This window comes from Colobus angolensis, unplaced genomic scaffold (genome assembly GCF_000951035.1).
Source record: "Colobus angolensis palliatus isolate OR3802 unplaced genomic scaffold, Cang.pa_1.0 Scaffold1, whole genome shotgun sequence".
In the NCBI taxonomy this organism is placed as follows: Eukaryota; Metazoa; Chordata; class Mammalia; order Primates; family Cercopithecidae; genus Colobus; species Colobus angolensis.
Window position 1 is genome coordinate 3,202,620 of NW_012110918.1, and position 19,848 is coordinate 3,222,467.

Here is a 19,848-nt window from a genome sequence, read left to right on the forward strand (position 1 = left end):
ATCCTCCCACCTCAGCCTCCTGAGTAGCTGAGACCACAGATCCACGCCACCACACCCAGCTAATGTTTAAATTATTTGTAGAGACAAGGTATCACTATGTTGTCTAGGCTGGTCTCAAACTCCTGGGCTCAAGTCATCCTCCCACCTTAGCTTCACAAAGTTCTGAGATTGCAGGTGTGGGCCACTGTGCCTTGCCAAGATTCTTTTCTTTCTTTCTGGTTTTTATTATTATTATTTTATGCAGAGTCTCACTCTCATGCCATCTTGGCTCACTGCAACCTCTGCCTGGGTTTAAGTGATTCTTTTGCGTCAGCTCTTGAGTAGCTGGACTACAGGCGTCCATCAATATGCTCAGCTAATTTTTGTATTTTTTAGTAGAGACTGGGTTTTGCCATGTTGCCCAGGCTGGTCTTAAAACTTCTGACCTCAACTGATCCACCTGCCTTGGCCTCCCAAAAGTGCTGGGATTACAGGCGTGAGCCCATGCCTGGCCACCAACATTCTTTTCTTAAGATAAATTCTCAAAACGTAAGCTTACTAGGTCAAAGTATATGAAGATGTGTAAGACACTTGATACTTATTATTCTTAATACTTTACAAAACAGAGAAAATTACTCCCTTTTAATTTTGGAATCTATAAGATGGTAATTATCCAGATTTGCCTTCCCCATGTAGCATTTCTAGGTTCATATTTAAAGGAATGTTTCCTACTGAGCATTCAGTCTCTAGTGTGTGTATGGGGGGGGTGGCCAGGGCAGTCAACCAGATTGACATCCAAATCCACTGCAGATGATTTGTGGGTAGACAGTAGAAGGGAAAGAGGATAAACACTTTTCCTTCTCCCTGTCTCTGATAAATAGCCAAAGAGGGGAACATTACTATAGGTGATATAGGAAAAGTGCCTCCGTGACCTCCCACACCCAGGTCCCATCTCAGGAGACAAGTTCAGCCCAAGGACAAACGAGACCATGAAGGTCACAGCACTCCAGTGTCAGGTACACCCCTGTAAAGTTTTGGCTTGGTGCAACAACAAAAGGCATTCGCATCCTAACGCAACCTCAGCAGATCTCTTCCTCCACCTCCAAGAGCCGGGAGTTGGACCAGAGCTCTGGCAGCTGCACCTGCCACCATCGGGGAGCCCAAATGAATCATTGCTGTGACTGAGTCTTTTCCTTTGGGGCCCAGTGAAGTCTCTGCTTGTTTTTAACGGTGTTGGCTTAATTCTGGCTCCTGCCCTGAACTGAATGTGAAGATGAGACCGTTTTACCTTGTCCATGCTCTCTGATGACACCACATCAGGACTGTTGCCACTTCCCACTGCTCCGTGGCAGCCCCTCTGTGTACCACCCAAGTTGGCTGACTATGGGATGATAGGACAGAGAAGGAACAAGCCAAGGAGCAAGATGGAGGAGACTAATAGGATGCAGAGGCCACTCTTAACACCACAGGCTTTTTAACTGGAAGGAATGTTAATGGTCACCTGGGTCACTTGATCTCAATCTCCTCAGGGCCACAGATCTCTTTGATGATCAGATGAAAGTGGTCGAACTCTCTTTCCAGAAAAATACACCTTCCCAAATTCCAGGATATCTCCCAGAATCCCTGAAACCCATTTTTCATAGAGATGGAGTTTCACCATGTTGGCCAGGCTGGTCATGAACTCCTGACCTCAGGTGATCTGCCCACCTGGCCTCTCAAAGTACTGGGATTACAGGTGTGAGCCCCCCATGCCTGACCAGATAACTGAATTTAAACTCAGCTCTCCTGATTGCCAATGTAGGACCCATCAGCCCATAGTAGGTTGTCACCCTGCACTGAGCCCTGTGGCGGCAATTGTGGGAAATTAGGGTGCTTACAGCCAAGGAAATAGGATCTCAGACTCGTAGGAAAAAAAAACTAAGATCAATGAGTAAGCAATATTCCTGCCATAGAGTCCTCTTTGGAAGGTAGAAGCTAATGTCTTCCATTAGTTCACCAGGCAATTACTGAGCGCCTGTGAGCATCTCTTAATCTCTAATCACTGGGAGATTCATTATTTATTAGAAATTGAAACTCGCCTGTAATCCCAGCACTTTGGGAGGCCGAGGTGGGTGGATTACCTGAGGTCAAGAGTTCTAGACCAGCCTGGCCAACATGGTAAAACCCCATCTCTACTAAAAATACAAAAATTAGTGTGGTGACACTCCACAGTGAGATGGAGTCTCACTGTGTTGCCTAGGCTGGAGTGCAGTGGCACAATCTCGGCCCACTGCAACCTCTGCCTCCCGAGTTCAGGCGATTCTCATGCCTCAGCCTCCTGAGTAGCGGGGTTCACAGGCATGTGCCACCACGCCCGGCTGGTGTTTCACCATGTTGACCAGGCTGGTCTCAAACTCCTGACCTCAAGCAATCTACCTGCCTTGGCCTCCCTAAGTGCTGGGATTACAGGTGTGAGCCACTGCACCCAGCTGACAGCCTATTATTTTCTTTCTTTTGCAGCACATACTCTATTCTGCCTTGTATTTTTGATAATAGCTCCCCAGTTTGTCTCTCCTACTAGATGATAACCTCTCAAGGGCTATCTTTGTAGTCCCTCAAGCCCAGGGCAGCACTTTGCATGCAAGGGTATATCAGTCAGGGCCCAATCAGGAGACAGAAACCACATAGTAATTTGAATAGGAGAAATGTAATAGAAGGAATTATTGATCTCTGATAGGAGCAACTATAAGGATGTAAAGGGAGCTCCAAAGTAAGGTACCCTAAGGCTAAGAGAGAATACCCAGGAAGGACAAAGTTGGAAGGGGCCCCTCTGCATGGCTGGAATTCAGATTTCGTTGGAGAAGGTGTGGTTGTAGCCCACAGGATGGTGGAAGAAGTTCACGAGGTTGACCTGAGCCAGGGCTGGTTCACAGTGGTTGAGGAGCAGAGCGCCCTCTGGGGTGCAGGCCTGAGGAGGTTGCTAGACAGGTGTGTGTGAAGAGAGAGTCAGGCACGCTGCCAGTGCAAGGCCTGCAGCATGCAGTGCCTGCAGCAGGAGGGCCACCGTGAAGTGGTTACTGGGCCCAGGCTAGGGCTGCAAGGTCACTGAGCAACCGTGCACTCTAAGCATGCGGCTGGGGCAGAGCCTGACCGAAAGTCCCCACAGACAGACTCTGCAGCCCAGCAACATCTAAATCTGAAGGAGAAATCCCCTTCCTCTTGGAGTTGCCCTCCAGGGCCCCCTACTGATGAGGCTCACTGTAAAGGAGAAATGCTTACAGGGTCCAGTCCATGATCTCAGAGCAGAGGCATAAGGGCAACTTTGGAACTAAGGCAATACTGTGAAACTGCAATGGGGGATCAATAAAATGTTTGAATTAAATCAGGCAAAGCTACACAACCTGTCATGCCCCCCTTCATCCCTGCTTAGTTCCCTTTCTTTGAGTCCTATAGATTTTACTACCAATAAATGTCAAACCTTTTTAACTACTTTTGTAATTTACTCTCTGGAAGCTCATTTCCCTCTGGGGTATTCTGTGTGTGTGTGTGTGTGGTTTTTGTTGTTGTTGTTTTTGAGACAGAGTCTCACTCTGTCGACCAGGCTGGAGTGCAGTGGCACAATCTCCACTCACTGCAATGTCCACCTCCCAGGTTCAAGGGATTCTTCTGCCTCAGGCTCCCAGGTAGCTGGGATTACAGGTGCATGACAGTACGCCCGGCTAATTTTTCTATTTTTAGTAGGGATGGGGTTTCACCATCTCATCATGTTGGCCAGGCTGGTCTTGAACTCCCAACCTCAAGTGATCCCCCTCCCCCCACCGCTTCAGCCTCCTGAAGTGCTGGGCTTACAGGTGTGAGCCACCGTGCCCGGCCTCTGTGTGTCTTCTTAATGAGGCACTTGTCTCTCTTCTCTTAGCTCACACTTAAAAGAGATTTGCAAAAAGAAAGAAGGAGCAGGGGGGACTGGCTCTTGCAAACAGTGTGAGACCCAGTATTTTATTTCACAACTTATTTCTCCACTTGAACTTGAACTTGTTTCTCCACTGTCTGTTTCATTTCGAGGCAGTCCACTTGTCCCTCCCAAATGCTTTAGGAGTGTCCTGAGGCACTTGACTTCAAGTAGCAGTGGAAAGAATCAGAGTTGACCCAAGAACCAGTCTTTCTCTGACTTGAAGGAGAAGTCAGTGGCCACCTCGGGTCAGACTGGGGAGTTAATCTCCTTGGACAAATCTGAAGAGTCCAGTCTCCAAATATTTAGAAGAGAATAGGCAAGAAGAGAAGAACCACCAGCAGACTTGGAGGATAATTTCAACACAAATATTATCCGGAAAGCATTTAGAAAGGACTAATCATTTCAAGGAACTTGAGAATCCAACCAAGACGAGTTGAGCCTATACAGACCCCTTCAGATGCCCTCTTGTGGGAGACTGTGTTATTAATAGGCACCGAGTTCGGGTTAGGACAGTGTTCTTGGGTATCAACCACCCTGTTCTTCCAAAATACTGCATTCTCTCCCGAAGAGTCAGATGGAATCAGTGTTAACTGGAGATTCCCTCCAGGAATGAGCTAAACAGTGAGATGCGGTTACAGTTAAGACTTCCTCTAAGAATGAAGCGGTTGTCCGTACTTAAATCTATTGGCTGGGCATGGTGGCTCACGCCTGTAATCCCAGCACTTTGGGAGGCCGAGGTGGATGGATAAGGTCAGGAGTTCGAGACTAACCTGGCCAAGATGGTGAAACCTCATCTCTACTAAAAATACAAAAATTGACCAGGCTTGGTGATGGGCACCTGTAGTCCCAGCTACTCAGGAGGCTGGGTCAGAAGAATCGCTTGAACCCAGGAGGTGGAGGTTGCAGTGCGCCAAGATCCCACCACTGCACTCCAGCCTTGAGACTCTTGTCTCAAAAAAAGAAAGCTGTTTGTCATCCTGCAGAAGGATGATGATCCCTTTAGACCAGAAAGATACAATGAGAAGAACTAGAATAACTTAATTTTTTTTTTTTTTTTTTGAGACAGTCTCACTCTGTCGCCCAGGCTGGAGTGCAATGACGCAATCTCAGCTCACTGCAACCTCTGCCTCCCGGGTTCAAGTGATTTTCCTGACTCAGCCTCCCAAGTAGCTGGGATTACAGGCGTGCACCACCATGCCCGGCTAATTTTTGTATTTTTGGTAGAGACAGGGTTTCACCATGTTGGCCAAGCTGGTCTCAAACTCCTGACCTCAAGTGATCCACCCGCCTCGGCCTCCCAAAGCGCTGGGATTACAGGCGTGAACCACCGTGCCCAGGCCGACACTTATATCTATATATTGTGGCTGTGTTGTTGTTGTTATTATTAATTATTATTATTATTATTATTATTTTGCAAGTGCTATGCATTCTGGGCCAGTGGGACCTAGATCAGATTGGCAGGAAACTATTTCAGTGTCTTGCCAAGCTTTACATTGTTACCTTTATGTGTGCAACGGAAATTGTGCTCTTAAATGATCAAGAAAAACAGGTGTGTTTCCCTTGGGTAATGAGATTGTCGTTTATTTTCTTATTTTTGCTTATCTATATTTTCTGCAATGAGCATGTATTATTTGTGAAACTAAATATATATAAAATATATAATATATATTTTTAACATATATATATAATTTTAATTTTAAAAAATATACTCTTTCTAACTCTTGGCCTATATCCCTGCTTTTTGACTCAAATTTAGCCAGACCCTTTCCAACCTCTTTACTCCTCCTGTTCAGGTGAACTGCCAAAAATCAGCACACTTCAGTTTGGGAAGAGATATTTTTTGGAAGAGATCAATTTCCTCACTCTTGAACTTCCAAAAACAGCCCAGTTTTTCTTCTGCCTCTCACCAAGCAGTGATTGATGCTACACCTGCCTCTGATGTGACAAAACCGAAGCCATGAATCAAAGCTTTCTATGATTCTTGTGCATTCTGAGGCTGGTGAAAGCACTAGCCGGGGGCACCGGGACGTGTGAAGATGCTCTGTGTGGGGGTTACTCTGCCTCAGGCACTTTGGAGGGTAACACCTGCTATCACTAACCTTTGATATGTTGCTCTGCTTTTTCAGATTTTCGACAATGAAGCCAAAGACCTGGAGAGAGAAGTTTGCTTTATTGATATTGCCTGCGATGAAATTCCAGAGCGCTACTACAAAGAATCTGAGGTAAGCGACATTTGGAATGAGATGTGGAAGAGATTCATTCATTCATTCATTCATTCGTTCCACAACTATTTCTTAAGTGCCTCCTAACTTGGGAGGATGCCATCTCTTGTTGTGTGGATTCAATTTGCTTTCATGTCTTTCTGGTTCTTTTTGCGAGTCTCAAAATTAAGTCCCTAACTCTTCAGGGACCATCATTGGCCCTGGCCGTTACTCAATTTCCACTTAGTTTTCCTGTCTCCCAACTCTGCCATCATTTTTTGGCAACGTCAGTATCCATAGGGCTGGGCCGTCCAACACACTGGCCTCCCTGAAACACAACAGGCAGTCTCCCCAATCTCATGCTTTTTTTTTTTTTTTTGAGATGGAGTCTGGCCCAGGCTGGAGTGCGGTGGTGTGATCTCACTGTGATGTCTGCCTCCCAGGTTCAAGCCATTCTTCTGCCTCAGCCTCCTGAGTATCTGGGATTACAGGCGCCCACCAGCATACCTGGCTAATTTTTGTATTTTTAGTAGAGATGGGATTTCACCCTGTTGGCCAGGTTGGTCTCCAACTTCTGACCTCAAATGATCCACCCACCCCGGCCTCCCGAAGCGCTGGGATTATAGGCATGAGCCACCTGTGTTTTATCTGTATCTGAATCAATCCTTGAAAACTTTGATAGCTCATTCCAGCAGAGCTCCTTTCTCTCAAAACAGCAAGCACCTTAATGAGGACATCTCCTTTGTTCTTGGCTGAGAATAAATTTCAGAGAACTTCTTTCTCTCTGGTTTTCAACATACCAGGATCCATCCTTTGCCTTAGTTCTACCTTCCTGCTATACGGTTTGTGCGAGTCACCATTTATATCCCATTAGTATTTTATTAATGGCTGCTGATGGAACTTGGGTGACCCACTTGTATATAACATCCTAGCCCTGCAGTGACAGCAGATGCAGGGCTATTTTTGTTGGTTAGCGACATGTCACCAATCCCAATATGTTTGGAATCAGGGCCCCAGACTCGTCCTCGAAACGTAACACGTGGATCTTGAAACTCTTCTCCCAGAGCCATTAAGGCTGATGGGAGACACAATAAATAAACTTCTTCAAAATGAATTCTGTCGTTACACAAATAAACCAGGCTCCCAACATGGTGGTTCGGATTTCTTTTGCCTCCACGTGTTGGGATTCGTTTCGGTATAAAAGTCTTACCTGATCTTAGCAAATGCTTGGCTGCTTAATTGCAGGCACGTATCTTCAGCTGCTGTCCCTGAAAGGGACGGGGAGAGGCTGATGTGGATCACTCTGTGTTGCTCATCTCCACCCAAAGGGTGAACATTTTAAGATCATCAACTTTCATTGTGCTCTGCGGCCAACCACACCTATGCATTTTAAGATAAAGTTAAATGCTTTCTGAGTAACTGTGGAACCGCCGAAGAGGGAAATAAATAGGGCACCATTGACCTTCCCCTTGTCTCGCTCCATGGAAATCCTGTAGTTTCATGTCAAGTCCGCCAGTGCTTAATGGGGTCTGATGATGTCCAGAGCATTGTGCAAAGCACTCCTGTGACGCCTCGGGCCCCCCTGGGCTGCTGTCCCACCTGGACCTCCCGGCCTCTTTGGGAGCTCTGGGCCTTCCAGGAAAGCAGGGTTGCCAGAAAACTCTGAACTAATTTCAGCTTTTCCTCCCAGTGTGCTTTGGCGTGGCTCTGCCTGGACTTCAGGGAGTTCCCTCCTGATTCAGTAGGAAGTCTTGATACAAATATAGAATATTAATGAAGAAATCAAGTCTCATTTCTAGTCAACGTGCCTGACTCATTTCCCTGTGCTCTGGGCCCCCAAAGAACCTCCACTAGAAGCTTCCTTTCATTCACGTAGACATTCGAGGAGCTTTTCCTCCATGCTTCACAGAGTCGCTCATGGGCACGTCCATGCCTCTTTCCCTGGGTCCTAAAGTATCCTTCCCTGGATGCAGTTTGGCCGAGATGAGTGGTAAAGAGTCCAGTAATTATTCATCCAATAAATATTTATGGAGCCCTCACTGAGTGTCACGTACAATGTTAAGACGGGGATGTCTGGGCATGGTGGCTAATACCTGTAATCCCAGCACTTTGGGAGGCCGAGGCAGGCGGATCACTTGAGTTTAGGAGTTCGAGACCAGCCTGATCAACATGGCAAAAACTCTACTAAAAATACAAAAATTAGCTGGCAGGGTGGTCAGCTACTCGGGAGGCTGACGCACGAGAATCGCTTGAACCCAGGAAGCGGGGGCTTTGACGAGCTGAGATCGCAACAGAGCAAGAAACTATCTCAAAAAAAAAAAAAAAAAAAGGACGCAGCAGCAATGAGCCACAGAGATACTTAGGGTCCCTCCCCTCAGGATACTTCCAATCTAACAAATACCACGCAGAGAGTATTTGGCGAACAGTAGAGAAATAGTCACACACATACATATGGAGTTCAGAGTCACAAGTGCAGGAAGGCAGGTACAGAGAGAGACTGATGAGGAAACTGCATTTAAGAGGATAGGATCAGGAGATACGCTATGAAAAAAATGACAGTTCAGGCCAGGCGCAGTGCCTCACGCCTGTAATCCCAGCATTTTGGGAGGCCAAGACAGGCAGATCACCTGAGGTCAGGAGTTTGAGACCAGCCTGACCAACAGAATGAAACCCCAACTCTACTAAAAATACAAAAATTGCCCGGGCTTGGTGGCATGCGCCTGTAGTCCCAGCTACTCGGAAGACTGAGGCAGGAGAATCGCTTGAAGTCCCAGCTACTCGGGAAGCTGAGGTTGAACCCAGGAGGCAGAGGTTACAGTGAGCCGAGATCACACCACTGCAATCCAGCCTGGGCAATAGAGACTCGGTCTCAAAAAAATAAATAAATAAATAAATAAAGTTGAGGAGTCATAGGATCTAAATTATACTTTTAAAAGATTGTTCTGGATGGAGAATGGACTGGAGAAGAGCAGAGTCAGGAGACCATCAAGGTCACTATCATTATTTATGTTATCAGTTACTTAGGTGCTATCGTGACTTGCGTTAGAGGGCTGGTGGCAGAGATGGAGAGGAGCAGATGGTTTTGATGTATGTTTTGAAGATGAGGATGAATTGACAGGGATTGCTTATGGATTGGATGTGGGGATGAGGTTGAAGGAGGAGTTGGGATGGCCTTAAGGATTCTGGCTTGAGCGACTGATAGATGGGGGTGCTGCTTACTGAAATGGGAAGATGAGAAGAGAGGTGTACCTTGGAGAAAGATGCATGGATTTTGTGATGTCAGTGAGGCAGCTAACACAAACAGAAATGAGTCTGGAGCTTAGGCGAGAGATCTGGGCTGAAGACAAACTCGAGAGTATTTGGCGAACAGGAGATTTAAAAATCCTGGGGATGGATGAGAGGAAGAAAGCATGAAGTATAAATGGGAAAGGGGTTCAAGTCCAAGCCTTCAAGGATGGCAGCAGCTGGCGATCAGGTCGAATCTAAAAGAATCAGGAATCTAAAAGAATTAGTCAGAAAGTTAGGACGAAAACAAGGGAAATGCACCAAGGAATGTAAGTTTCAAGAGGAAGAGAGTGACCACAGGTGCTGAATGCTGCCAAGAGATCGAGTAGGAAGAGAATGGAAAACTGTCCGCTAGAACAGTTCTCCACTGGGGGCAATTATTGCCTCACGAGGATACTTGGCAATGCCTGTAGACATTCCCAGTTGTCAAAACATAGGAGGGCTACTGGTATCTAGAGTGTAGAGGCCAGGGATGCTGCTAAAATCCTCTACAGCACAGACAGGACAGCCCTTCACAACAGAAAATTGTCTGACTCCATCCGGATGCGGTGGCTCACGCCTGTAATCTCAGCACTTTGGGAGGCTGAGGCAGGCGAATCACAAAGTCAGGAGTTCAAGACCAGTCTGGCCAACATGGTGAAACCTCGTTTCTACTAAAAATACAAAAACTTAGCTGGGCATGGTGGTAGGCGCCTGTAATCCCAGCTACTCTGGAGGCTGAGGCAGGAGAATCACTTGAACCTGGGAGGCCAAGATTGCACCACTGCACTTCAGCCCAGGCGACAGTACGAGACCCCGTCTCAAAAAAAAAAAAAAAAAAGAATTATCTGGTTCCAAATGTCCATAGTGCCAAGGCTGGGAAACCTTGTTCTACAGGAAGAGGTGATTGAAGATGGATAGAACTCTGGATTCAGCTTTGATGCTCAAGGCCACCCCTGGCCTGTCCTAGAGTCTTAGGGTTACTGAATGGACGCGGGAGAAGGGGGCCCATAGGGCTGAGCCCTGCACACTCATCATCCATTCTGTGACCTCCCAGGGGATCTGCTGACCTCTGTAACAGGTGGAATTCCTCCTCCATGGACCTGGCAGCCGGATCACAAACGGCTACAGGTACCATTGGGAGCCTGCAATAAAATCTTAGAAAAAGCATTCCCCCAGGGGTGACTCCCTTGTGACCCCAGCCCCACCATCTTCAACAGGCCAGAATACAGACTGCAGTCTGAACCCACCCAAAGGAAGAGGGGTGAGTTTCCTGGGCTGTTTTGGTGGTTGTGTCTACGGTAAACATGCCAGGGACTGGGAGTAAGAGAAACAACAGATTCAGAAGGCAAGCCATTTCCAAACACACATAAATGTCTAACTGGCACACTGTAAATAATTAACACCCTCCACCCCACCACAGGAGTTTCCTTCTAAAATGAAATCTGACCTTGTTCTGTACTTAAAACCCCTGACTGGCCCTCCTTTAGAGTTCAGCTCACACAGGACTCCCCCTTTCTGAGTTTTCCTGGGCATGCCGCTCCCCCACCACTGCTGGTCTGGACACAGCGAAGTTCTGGTCCATAGCTTCTAGATCATGCTAGATTGTGCTAGCTCATCGCTATGGCATGAGCTCTGCAAAGACAAGAGCTAGCTGTTCCCCAGCCGCTGCTACAGCACCAGCGCTTAGCAGGCACTCACTCAATGGTTGCTGAATGAGTGAGTGAAGGCAAGGGACTTTGCTTTTTTTCTTCCAGCAGTGACAATTTCAGAGCAAGCGCTATCAAAGAAAATGAATTCGTTGCCATTAAGCAAGCAGTTGTGAATCAGAGTTCCTTTTTTTTTTTTAATCGGAGGCATCCAGCTTCATGGGCCTTTTCTTCCCATCCATCTTTGTAAGTTGACGATGTCAGCGTCCTAAATAGAAACGTTCTTTATGTGAGGAAGCCGGATGCCGACGGGCTGAATCTGTGCCTGGATTTTTTTGATGCTGATGAATCCAGACCAGGGTTATCTGGGTTGCTCCTCTCCACCCAGCTACTGTCACACACACACGGCCATCCAGGCCAAAGGAGGGGATGAAAACACTTTCCTTTCTTTTTCCATTTCTCCCTGGAAAACTTCGAGCCACACAATCAAGACTGCCTCTCTCATGAAGGTGACCAGAGCTTGGAATTTTCCAGTGGGTGCCCTCTGCCCGATGGCCCTCGTGCCATCGCCACTAGCCAGGGATTCAGAAGCATGCTTTGGGGATTCAGGATCAGCTGATAGCCCAGCTCAGTGCTTTCCTTATTCTCATGTTTGCGGTGCTGCTGTTTCCTATTAAGGCCGGATCTTCAGTTCTCAAAGAACTCTTAGCTTCAAGTTTGTTCTCATTGTCATTAATGGACTCTGCAGGGCAGTGCTGTATTGTGGGGGAGGGGGGAATTAGTGTGATTTTTTTCAGGCAGAGAGAGCCCCTCCATTAGTCACAGAGATCACTGAGGCCCTGTCTGCCCAGAAGCATCATAAAGCTGTTTGCACCATGTCACGTGGAAAATGACCATCATCAACACCAAAGCAGGAAAAGGGGTGAAGCCAAAAGCTGAGCAGGTTGGACTGGTTATGCGGCTGATACATAGCATCTTGCTACTGCCAAGATTTTCATCCCAGCTCCTTGATGTTCTGCCAAGATTTCAAGGTGAAGATCCCAGCGGAGGAATGAGGAATTCTGCACGATAAGTCAGAGCGTGCCTGCAGAGGCCACAGGCAGTGCAGCCATACCGCAAGGCTGAGTTGGCAGTTTTGGGGTGCAGGGACAAACCTCAACTTCTAGCCTGCAGGACTAGTCCAGGCTGGAGAATCTCTGAAAGCCATGCTGGGAGAGATCTAACCCAGAGGCCTTTGATGTTGGCCCGCAGTCAAGTTCAAGTCCAGTACTCTTTCTCCTCCATTCACTGCGGTCGTTCATGAGGTCTGGCTTCCGTCATGAGATGGGGAGTGATCAAAGAAAATGGCATCTATGTTGGCCTCCTGGGGGCTGCCACCTGCAGCAATCTCCCCTAGACACAAATGTGTAGGGTGTGTGCAGCTTCTCAATCTTCAGACATACCTCCAGGGCAAAAGAAGAGAAAGGAAAAGGAATGTCTTTCCTAGTCGAGGAAGTAGAAGTAGACGGTTTTGTGTGTGTGTGCTTCCTTTTTTAAATCTTCGTTGATTTATGTAATGAAAAGCAAAGGAGTCTCTAGCCCTGAGGTTCTCAACTACGGGCCAATTTGTCCCCCAGGGGCATCTGGCAATATCTGGAGACATTTTTGATTGTCGAAACTGGATAGGGCATGTCATGAATCTAGCGGGTAGAGGTCAGGGAGGGAGGCTGCTGAACATCCAAAATGGGCCAGGTGCAATGGCTCACACCTGTAATCCCAGCACTTTGTGGGAGGCTGAGGCAGGAGGATCACTTGAGGCCAGGGTTTCAAGACCAACCTGGGCCACACAGCAAGACCCTATTCTACAAAAAAAATAAAAATAAAAATAAATTCGCTGGGCATGGTAGCATGTGCCTATAGTCCTAGCTACTCAGGAAGCTGAGATGAGAGGATCACTTGAGCCCAGACGTTTGCGGCTACAGTGAGCCATAATCATGCCACTGCACTCCAGCCTGGGAAACAGAGCGAGACTCTGTCCCTAAAAAAATAAAAAAAAAAAGAAAGAAGAGCCGGGCGCAGTGGCTCATGCCTGTAATCCTGGCACTTTGGGAGGCCGAGGCAGGTAGATCACCTGAGGTCGGGAGTTCAAGACCAGCCTGACCAACACGGAGAAACCCCGTCTCTACAAAAAATACAAAATTAGCTGGGCGTGGTGGCACATTCGTGTAATTCCAGCTACTGGGGAGGCTGAAGCAGGAGAATTGCTTGAACCTGGGAGGCAGAGGTTGCAGTGAGCTGAGATTGCACCATTGCACTCCAGCCTGGGCAACAAGAGCGAAACTCCGTCTAAAAAAAAAAAATAAAATAAACAAAAGAAAAGGAAAGAAAAAGAGAAGAAAAAAGAAAAGAATCCAAAGTGCACCACAACAGAGAATTATCCAGTTCCAAAATGTCAAGTATGCCAAGATCAATAAACCCTGACAACATAGACCAATCCAAGGAAAGGAAACAGTAAAACCTACTGGTATCAAGACTCATTAATGAATTCCTTTAGTTAGCATTTACTAAGCACCTACTGTGTGCCAGCTACATACTAGGCATTGAGGGTACAAAAACAAGATTGTATAAGCCCTCAAAGTTTCTGTCTTCTACTGCCTTTTGAATTGATTTTCTTGTTACAGATGAAGCAATTTCTCATCCCCTGTATTTTGGAGGATATAAAGGCCATCTTACTAGTGATAAATACAGCATAGTAACTTAATGGGGAAATTTGCAATTTTTTGAACTCAGGTAGCAACAAAGGAGAAAGAAGAACATGAGGTTGTCCTAGAAGCATGGGCCCCTGATGTGGCATAATTGAATGTTTTTCAGACAGAATTCGATTTTGAACTTTCCCCTTGAGTGACTAAGTCTCCAGGTCCCTGGATCATAGCCTTCCTGGACCAAGAACTCCTTGGCAGCTAGTTCATTGGTTCCCCACAGATCTAAATATCTGTTGAATTCTCTCTTAAGGGAGAGAGAACGGAACAAAAAGAGATACATCTAGCTTTTCCAATAACTGTCAAGGGTGAGAGATTAAATGTTGTTTGCTAAGGACCGGCCCTCAGAAAGGGAACAGAGAGACCAACTAAGTAAATATTGTCATATTTAGCTGTACCCTTCAGTACAAGAGCTTCATCCAAATCACTCGGCTCCCTCAAATTAAAAATATTTTCATTCTGGTCTACATCTTGGCCTTTGAGGGTGGTAAAGATTTTCCGTTACCTCTAATGGCCAGATTCAACACAGCTGCCTCTTGCCGGGGTACATTGTTAAGTTCACTGTGTTGTGCTGTTATTATCATTTTTTTCCCCTTTCCCTCAAGTCCATCTGTTTCTTTCTGAGAGTAATGCAGCTGTTTTGCTGTGGGTTCCAACTTACTGCGGCCCGCATGCTTCTTGGAAAATAAGAGGACTGATGACATCACTGGGATGGGGAGAAGTCCCTGCTGCCAAAGGAGTCCCTGGTGGGAGCCTCTAAAACTGGAGGGTACGGCCAGGCGCGGTGGCTCAAGCCTGTAATCCCAGCACTTTGGGAGGCGGAGACGGGCGGATCACGAGGTCAGGAGATCGAGATCATCCTGGCTAACACGGTGAAACCCCGTCCCTACTAAAAATACAAAAAAAACTAGCCGGGCGAGGTGGCGGGCTCCTGTAGTCCCAGCTACTCCGGAGGCTGAGGCAGGAGAATGGCGTAAACCCGGGAGGCGGAGCTTGCAGTGAGCTGAGATGCGGCCACTGCACTCCAGCTCCTGCGACAGAGCAAGACTCCGTCTCAAAAAAAAAAAAAAAAAAAAAAAAAACTGGAGGGTGAGGGAGGAAGCCTGCAAAGAAGGTGCAAGAGAAGGGTCCCCAGCAGCTGCCGCATCGCGGGCCCTGAGCCCTCTCCCTTTCCAGGATCTGGATGATGCCAGTGCTGTTTGAAATTGAGAGAGAAGGCCAGGCGCAGTGGCTCACACCTGTAATCCCAGCACTTTGGGAGGCCGAGGCAGGCAGATCACTTGAGATCAGGAGTTCGAGACCAACCTGGCCAACGTGGTGAAACTCCATCTCAACTAAAAAAACAAAAATGAACAGGATAAAGATACAAAAATTAACCACGTATAGTGGCAGGCGCCTGTAATCCCAGCTACTCAGGAGGCTGAGGCAGGAGAATCACTTGAACCCAGGAGGCGAAGCTTGCAGTGAACCAAAGATGGTGCCACTGTACTCCAGCCTGGGTGACAGAGTGAGACTCTGTTAAAAAAAAAAAAAGAGGCTGGGCACGGTGGCTCACACCTGTAATCCTAGCACTTTGGGAGGCCAAGGCAGGCACATTGCCTGAACTCAGGAGTTCAAGAGCAGCCAAGACAAAATGGTGAAAACCCATCTCTACTAAAATACAAAAAATTAGCCTGGTGTGGTGGCATATACCTGTAATCCCAGCTACTCGGAGGCTGAGGCGGGAGAATCGTTTGAACCAGGGAGGCGAAGGTTGCAGTGAGCTGAGATCACACCATTGCAGTCCAGCCCGGGTGACAGAGCCAGACCCTGTCTTAAAAAAACGAAACTCATGATCTGGTTGGGAGGATATGGTATAATGACACAAATGCTAAGTGATAGTGCAGAATGAGGCAGCAAGAGAAATACATTCACACAGCCACGTGTGATCTACTTTCCTCAAACTCATACACACAGTCATCCCCAGAAGAGTCCCAGGACTGGTCAGGGAAGACTTTATAGGAGAGGTGGAATCTGAACTGGGCCTTAAAAACAAAATGGATTTATGTTTATTTTTTGTTCATAAATTAATAAATGATCCTTGTAAAAAAAAAATTCCAACGTGATGCAAACACAAAACAGAGCAAATCTCCTATGATCCCTCATCAGAGACATGACTGTTGTTAAAGTTAAACATAATGCATAAATAGTATTATTTTATAAAATGAAACTCACGCTATTCACACCACCTTGCAACATGCATTATTTCACTAATCACATAAGCTTGCCATTTGTCTGTGCAGCACACGCCCGTCTAGTGAGTTTTAGGTGGCCGGATAATATGCCAATGAAGGCCAGGTTCAGTGACTCATGCCTGTAATCCTAGCACTTTGGGAGGCCAAGGTGGGCAGATCGCTTGAGCTCAGAAGTTCGAGACCAGCCTAGGCAACATGGCAAAACCCCATCTCTACAAAAATATAAAAATTAGCTGGTCATGATGGCACATGCCTGGAGTCCCAGCTGCTCTGGAGGCTGAGGGAGGAGGATCACTTGAGCCCGGGAGTCAGAGGCTGCTGCAGTGAGCCGAGATCCTGGGCAGCAGAGCAAGACCCTACCTCAAAATAATAATAATAGTAATAATAATAATAATAAGCCAGTGTACGGTGGTGCCATGTGTACATCATTCTCCATTTGATGGACATTTAGAGTGTTTCCATTCTTATTATGATACTGCAAGAAACATCCATAGATATCTTCTGGGAGTTGTTCTAACGTCTCTGTAGAATAAATCTAAAAGCGAAACTGTTGAATCAATGGACATATGGGTTGAAATTTTCCTAGATATAACAAAATTGCCCATACCCTGTGGCTACATTAAATTGCCCCTGACTCACACTTGGATGGGAGCAAACTCAAGTCTGAAGATGTGTGAGATGGAATAGGCAGTGTAGTGAATGGCTGAAAATAAGGAGTCTCAGTGCATAGTCAAGGATCAGTGAGGCACAAGGGAAAAACTTTGAGTGCCAAGCCAATGAATTTGGACTTTATTCTGGTAGGTCACAGGGAGCTTTCAAAGCAGGGGTCACCAAAAATAAAAAATCCATTGGCCAAGAAAATAGAAAAAGCAGGGGTCATAAGCAACTATGCAAGGGGACTCTACTTGTGACCTCACCAGAGGGGCTGACTCTCTTGTGGGGATGTTGAGGGCAGGCTCCTGGGTGCCCAGAGGTTTAGGACCATTCAAATCCATTACCCTACACCTTTCCCTCTTCTGCCACCCTCTTTCATGAACAAATTGCCCTCAGCCATCTTGACAACAATAAGATTTTATTAATGAAGAGTAACATTTGGAAATAAAAAGGCATTAAACAGTAGTCCAGTCCTCAACAACCCTGGCTGCACCATTTTCAGACCAATAATTGGCAACTTACTTCCCAAGGAACAATGAGATTTTCTTTCTCAGACCTCATTCCTTCCAAACCCAGGAAAGATGAGACGCCAAGTCTCGCTGAAGCACAGTGCCTAGTGCTGATATTAAAAGCCACTGCTATTCTCTTGGCCTAATAATGCAAAGCTACCTCAGCATTTGGAGCAAACCCCATTTTTACTGGGATTACTACAAAAAATGGTAGTGCCCAACTTCATCCTAGAGAAAGAGTTTTCATTTTTTTAAATTTTTCAAGGGGAAAAAAAAAAAACCATTTAAACTGCTGCAGTAATTGGCATGAATGATGGTCCCCAGCACTCAGTGTTCAGAGCAGCAGTTGCAAACCCTACCAATTGAATTTGGTAGTGAAATGCCAGACCAAGTAGGTCAAAGAAAATCAAAGCATATGAATTCCTAAATGCCAGATCGAAACCAGAGATTCTATGTCTCTGCCAGTAGTGGAGTTGCTGATTGTGGCATTGGGGGTCATTGAATCAATAGAAAGAGCCCCTGGGGACCAGGTGCAGTGGTTCACGCCTGTAATCCCAGTATTTTGGGATGCCAAGGCAGGCGGATCACTTGAGGTCAGGAGTTCGAGACCATGGCAAAACCCTGTCTCTACTAAAGATACAAAAAGTAGCTGGGCATGGCGGCACGCACCTGTAGTCCTAGGTACTAGGGAGGCTGAGGCACGAGAATTGCTTGAATCCGGGAGGCGGAGGTTGCAGTGAGCTGAGATTGCGGCACTGCACTCCAGCCTGGACAACAGAGCGAGACTTTATCTTAAAAAAGAAAGAAAGAAGCCTGGGAGAAATCACCCTGTCACCCTATATCCCAAAAGGAACAGACCAGGGAGGGAAGAACTCATCCAAGTAAAACATTCATGGAATGGAGAAACAGTTGGGCTTTTCGTAAAGGGATCTGTGCAAAAGATAACCCCTAGAACCTATGAATTGGGATTCCCAGCTTGGGCGCTCTGTGTCTAGATGATTCAGCCCTAATGTGGTGAGGGCCCTGGCTGTGGGAGCCTCCTAGGCGGTCACAGCAACTGCATTTGATCATCATCAATTCTGTATCTGAGTCCCTCCCTCCTTTCAAAAGAATGGATAGATGGACAGATGGACAAATGGGATGGAGAAGTGAGATGACGTCAAAGGCAAGGCATGGAAAGTGACTAGCACAGTCCCTGGCACACAATAAGCATTTCATAAGCATTCCCTTCTCTCTGCTTTGACCCTGGCTTCAAGCTCTGCAGATGGGTTGCAGGAACAGTGGCTCTGTGGAAACCATGTGTCTTTGCAAGGTGGCCACCGTGAGTGCCATCACAGGAGTTTGTTTGCGTGTCGTTTTTTTCTTGTCGGTGTGAGTGGAGAACAGGAGCAGAGGTGTGATACCAATAGCTCCAGCTCTCAGGATCATGGGATCCTCCGCCGGCTCAGCGAGATCCTGCAGAAGTTACAGCCATTTGTGCTGCTGAGACTTTAAAAAAAAAAAAAATACGTTATTGCCTCTGTTATAGTTTAACCTGAATTCCGGATGGCACGTGTCTCTGCTACTTCACCTCGAAGAAACCTTAGAAGTTACATTTTCTGTTTGTTGTGCCAAGTCTGGGCCATCTGTGGCACTGCAGTGCTGGGATGGTACCCAAGGCAGTATTGCCATGCTATCTCTGTCTGCCACGAGCCTTCTTACAGCTGTACTATAGAAAACTAACATTTAAGACTTTCAAAGAAGGAACCAAGAGCTGAAAGGCCCAAGGCTCTCAGCCAGGAGTGAACAGATACGACAAGCTCTTCTTCAGTTCCATCTCATGGAGAACTTCTCTCTGTACTTTTTTTTTTTTTTTTAATAAGACAGAGTCTCACTCTGTCACCCAGGCTGGAGTGCAGTGGCGCGATCTCAGCTCACTGCAACCTCTGCCTCCTGGGTTCAAGCGATTCTCCTGCCTCAGCCTCCTGAGTAGCTGGGATTACAGGGGCATGCCACCACACCCAAATACTTTTTGTATTTTTGGTAGAGACAGGGCTTCACCATATTGGTCAGGCTGGTCTCGAACTCCTGACCTCAGGTGATCCACTTGCCCTGGCCTCCCAAAGTGCTGGGATTGCAGGCGTGAGCCAATGTGCCTGGCCCTGCTCTGTTCTTTCAAGAAAACAGGCAACGAGTCCACACAAGTTGCTCAGAACTGGGGCCAACTGCATCAGCCCCTGCTATGTTTAGTCTTATTAAAGTAAAACACCAGAACTGCTTGGCCCTTACAACAGAGCTCCCAAATCAGGTCAGCATCACCCAGGGAAGTTTTGAAAACTGGAGATACCCGGATCCCACCTTAGACCAACCCAACCAGACTCACTGGTCTGGGACCCGAGAATCAGTGTGTAAATGCACCAGGTTTGGGGAAATGGCCGCAGAGCAGAGCTTCCCATATTTTTTCATGCCTTGACAGGTAGAAAGCATTTCGTTTTGGCCAGGCACGGTGGCTCATGCCTGTAATCCCAGCACTTTGGGAGGCCAAGGTGGGCGGATCACCTGAGGTCGGGAGTTTGAGACCAGCCTGACCAACATGGAGAAATTTCATCTCTACTAAAAATACAAAAATTAGCCGGGCATGGTGGCAGGCACCTATAATCCCAGCTACTCGGGAGCCTGAGGCAGGAGAATCGCTTGAACCCGGGAGCGG

General features: G+C 46.9%; 1 protein-coding gene across 1 annotated transcript in view; it reads left to right on the top strand.

The window, feature by feature from the left end:
• Window positions 1-19,848, top strand: part of PITPNC1 (phosphatidylinositol transfer protein, cytoplasmic 1) — a 253,142-nt gene that overhangs the window by 177,649 nt on the left and 55,645 nt on the right. The window contains exon 6 of the mRNA XM_011954034.1: window positions 6,037-6,132. Coding sequence (XP_011809424.1) covers window positions 6,037-6,132 — 96 coding nt within the window. The remainder of the gene's footprint in view (window positions 1-6,036; window positions 6,133-19,848) is intronic.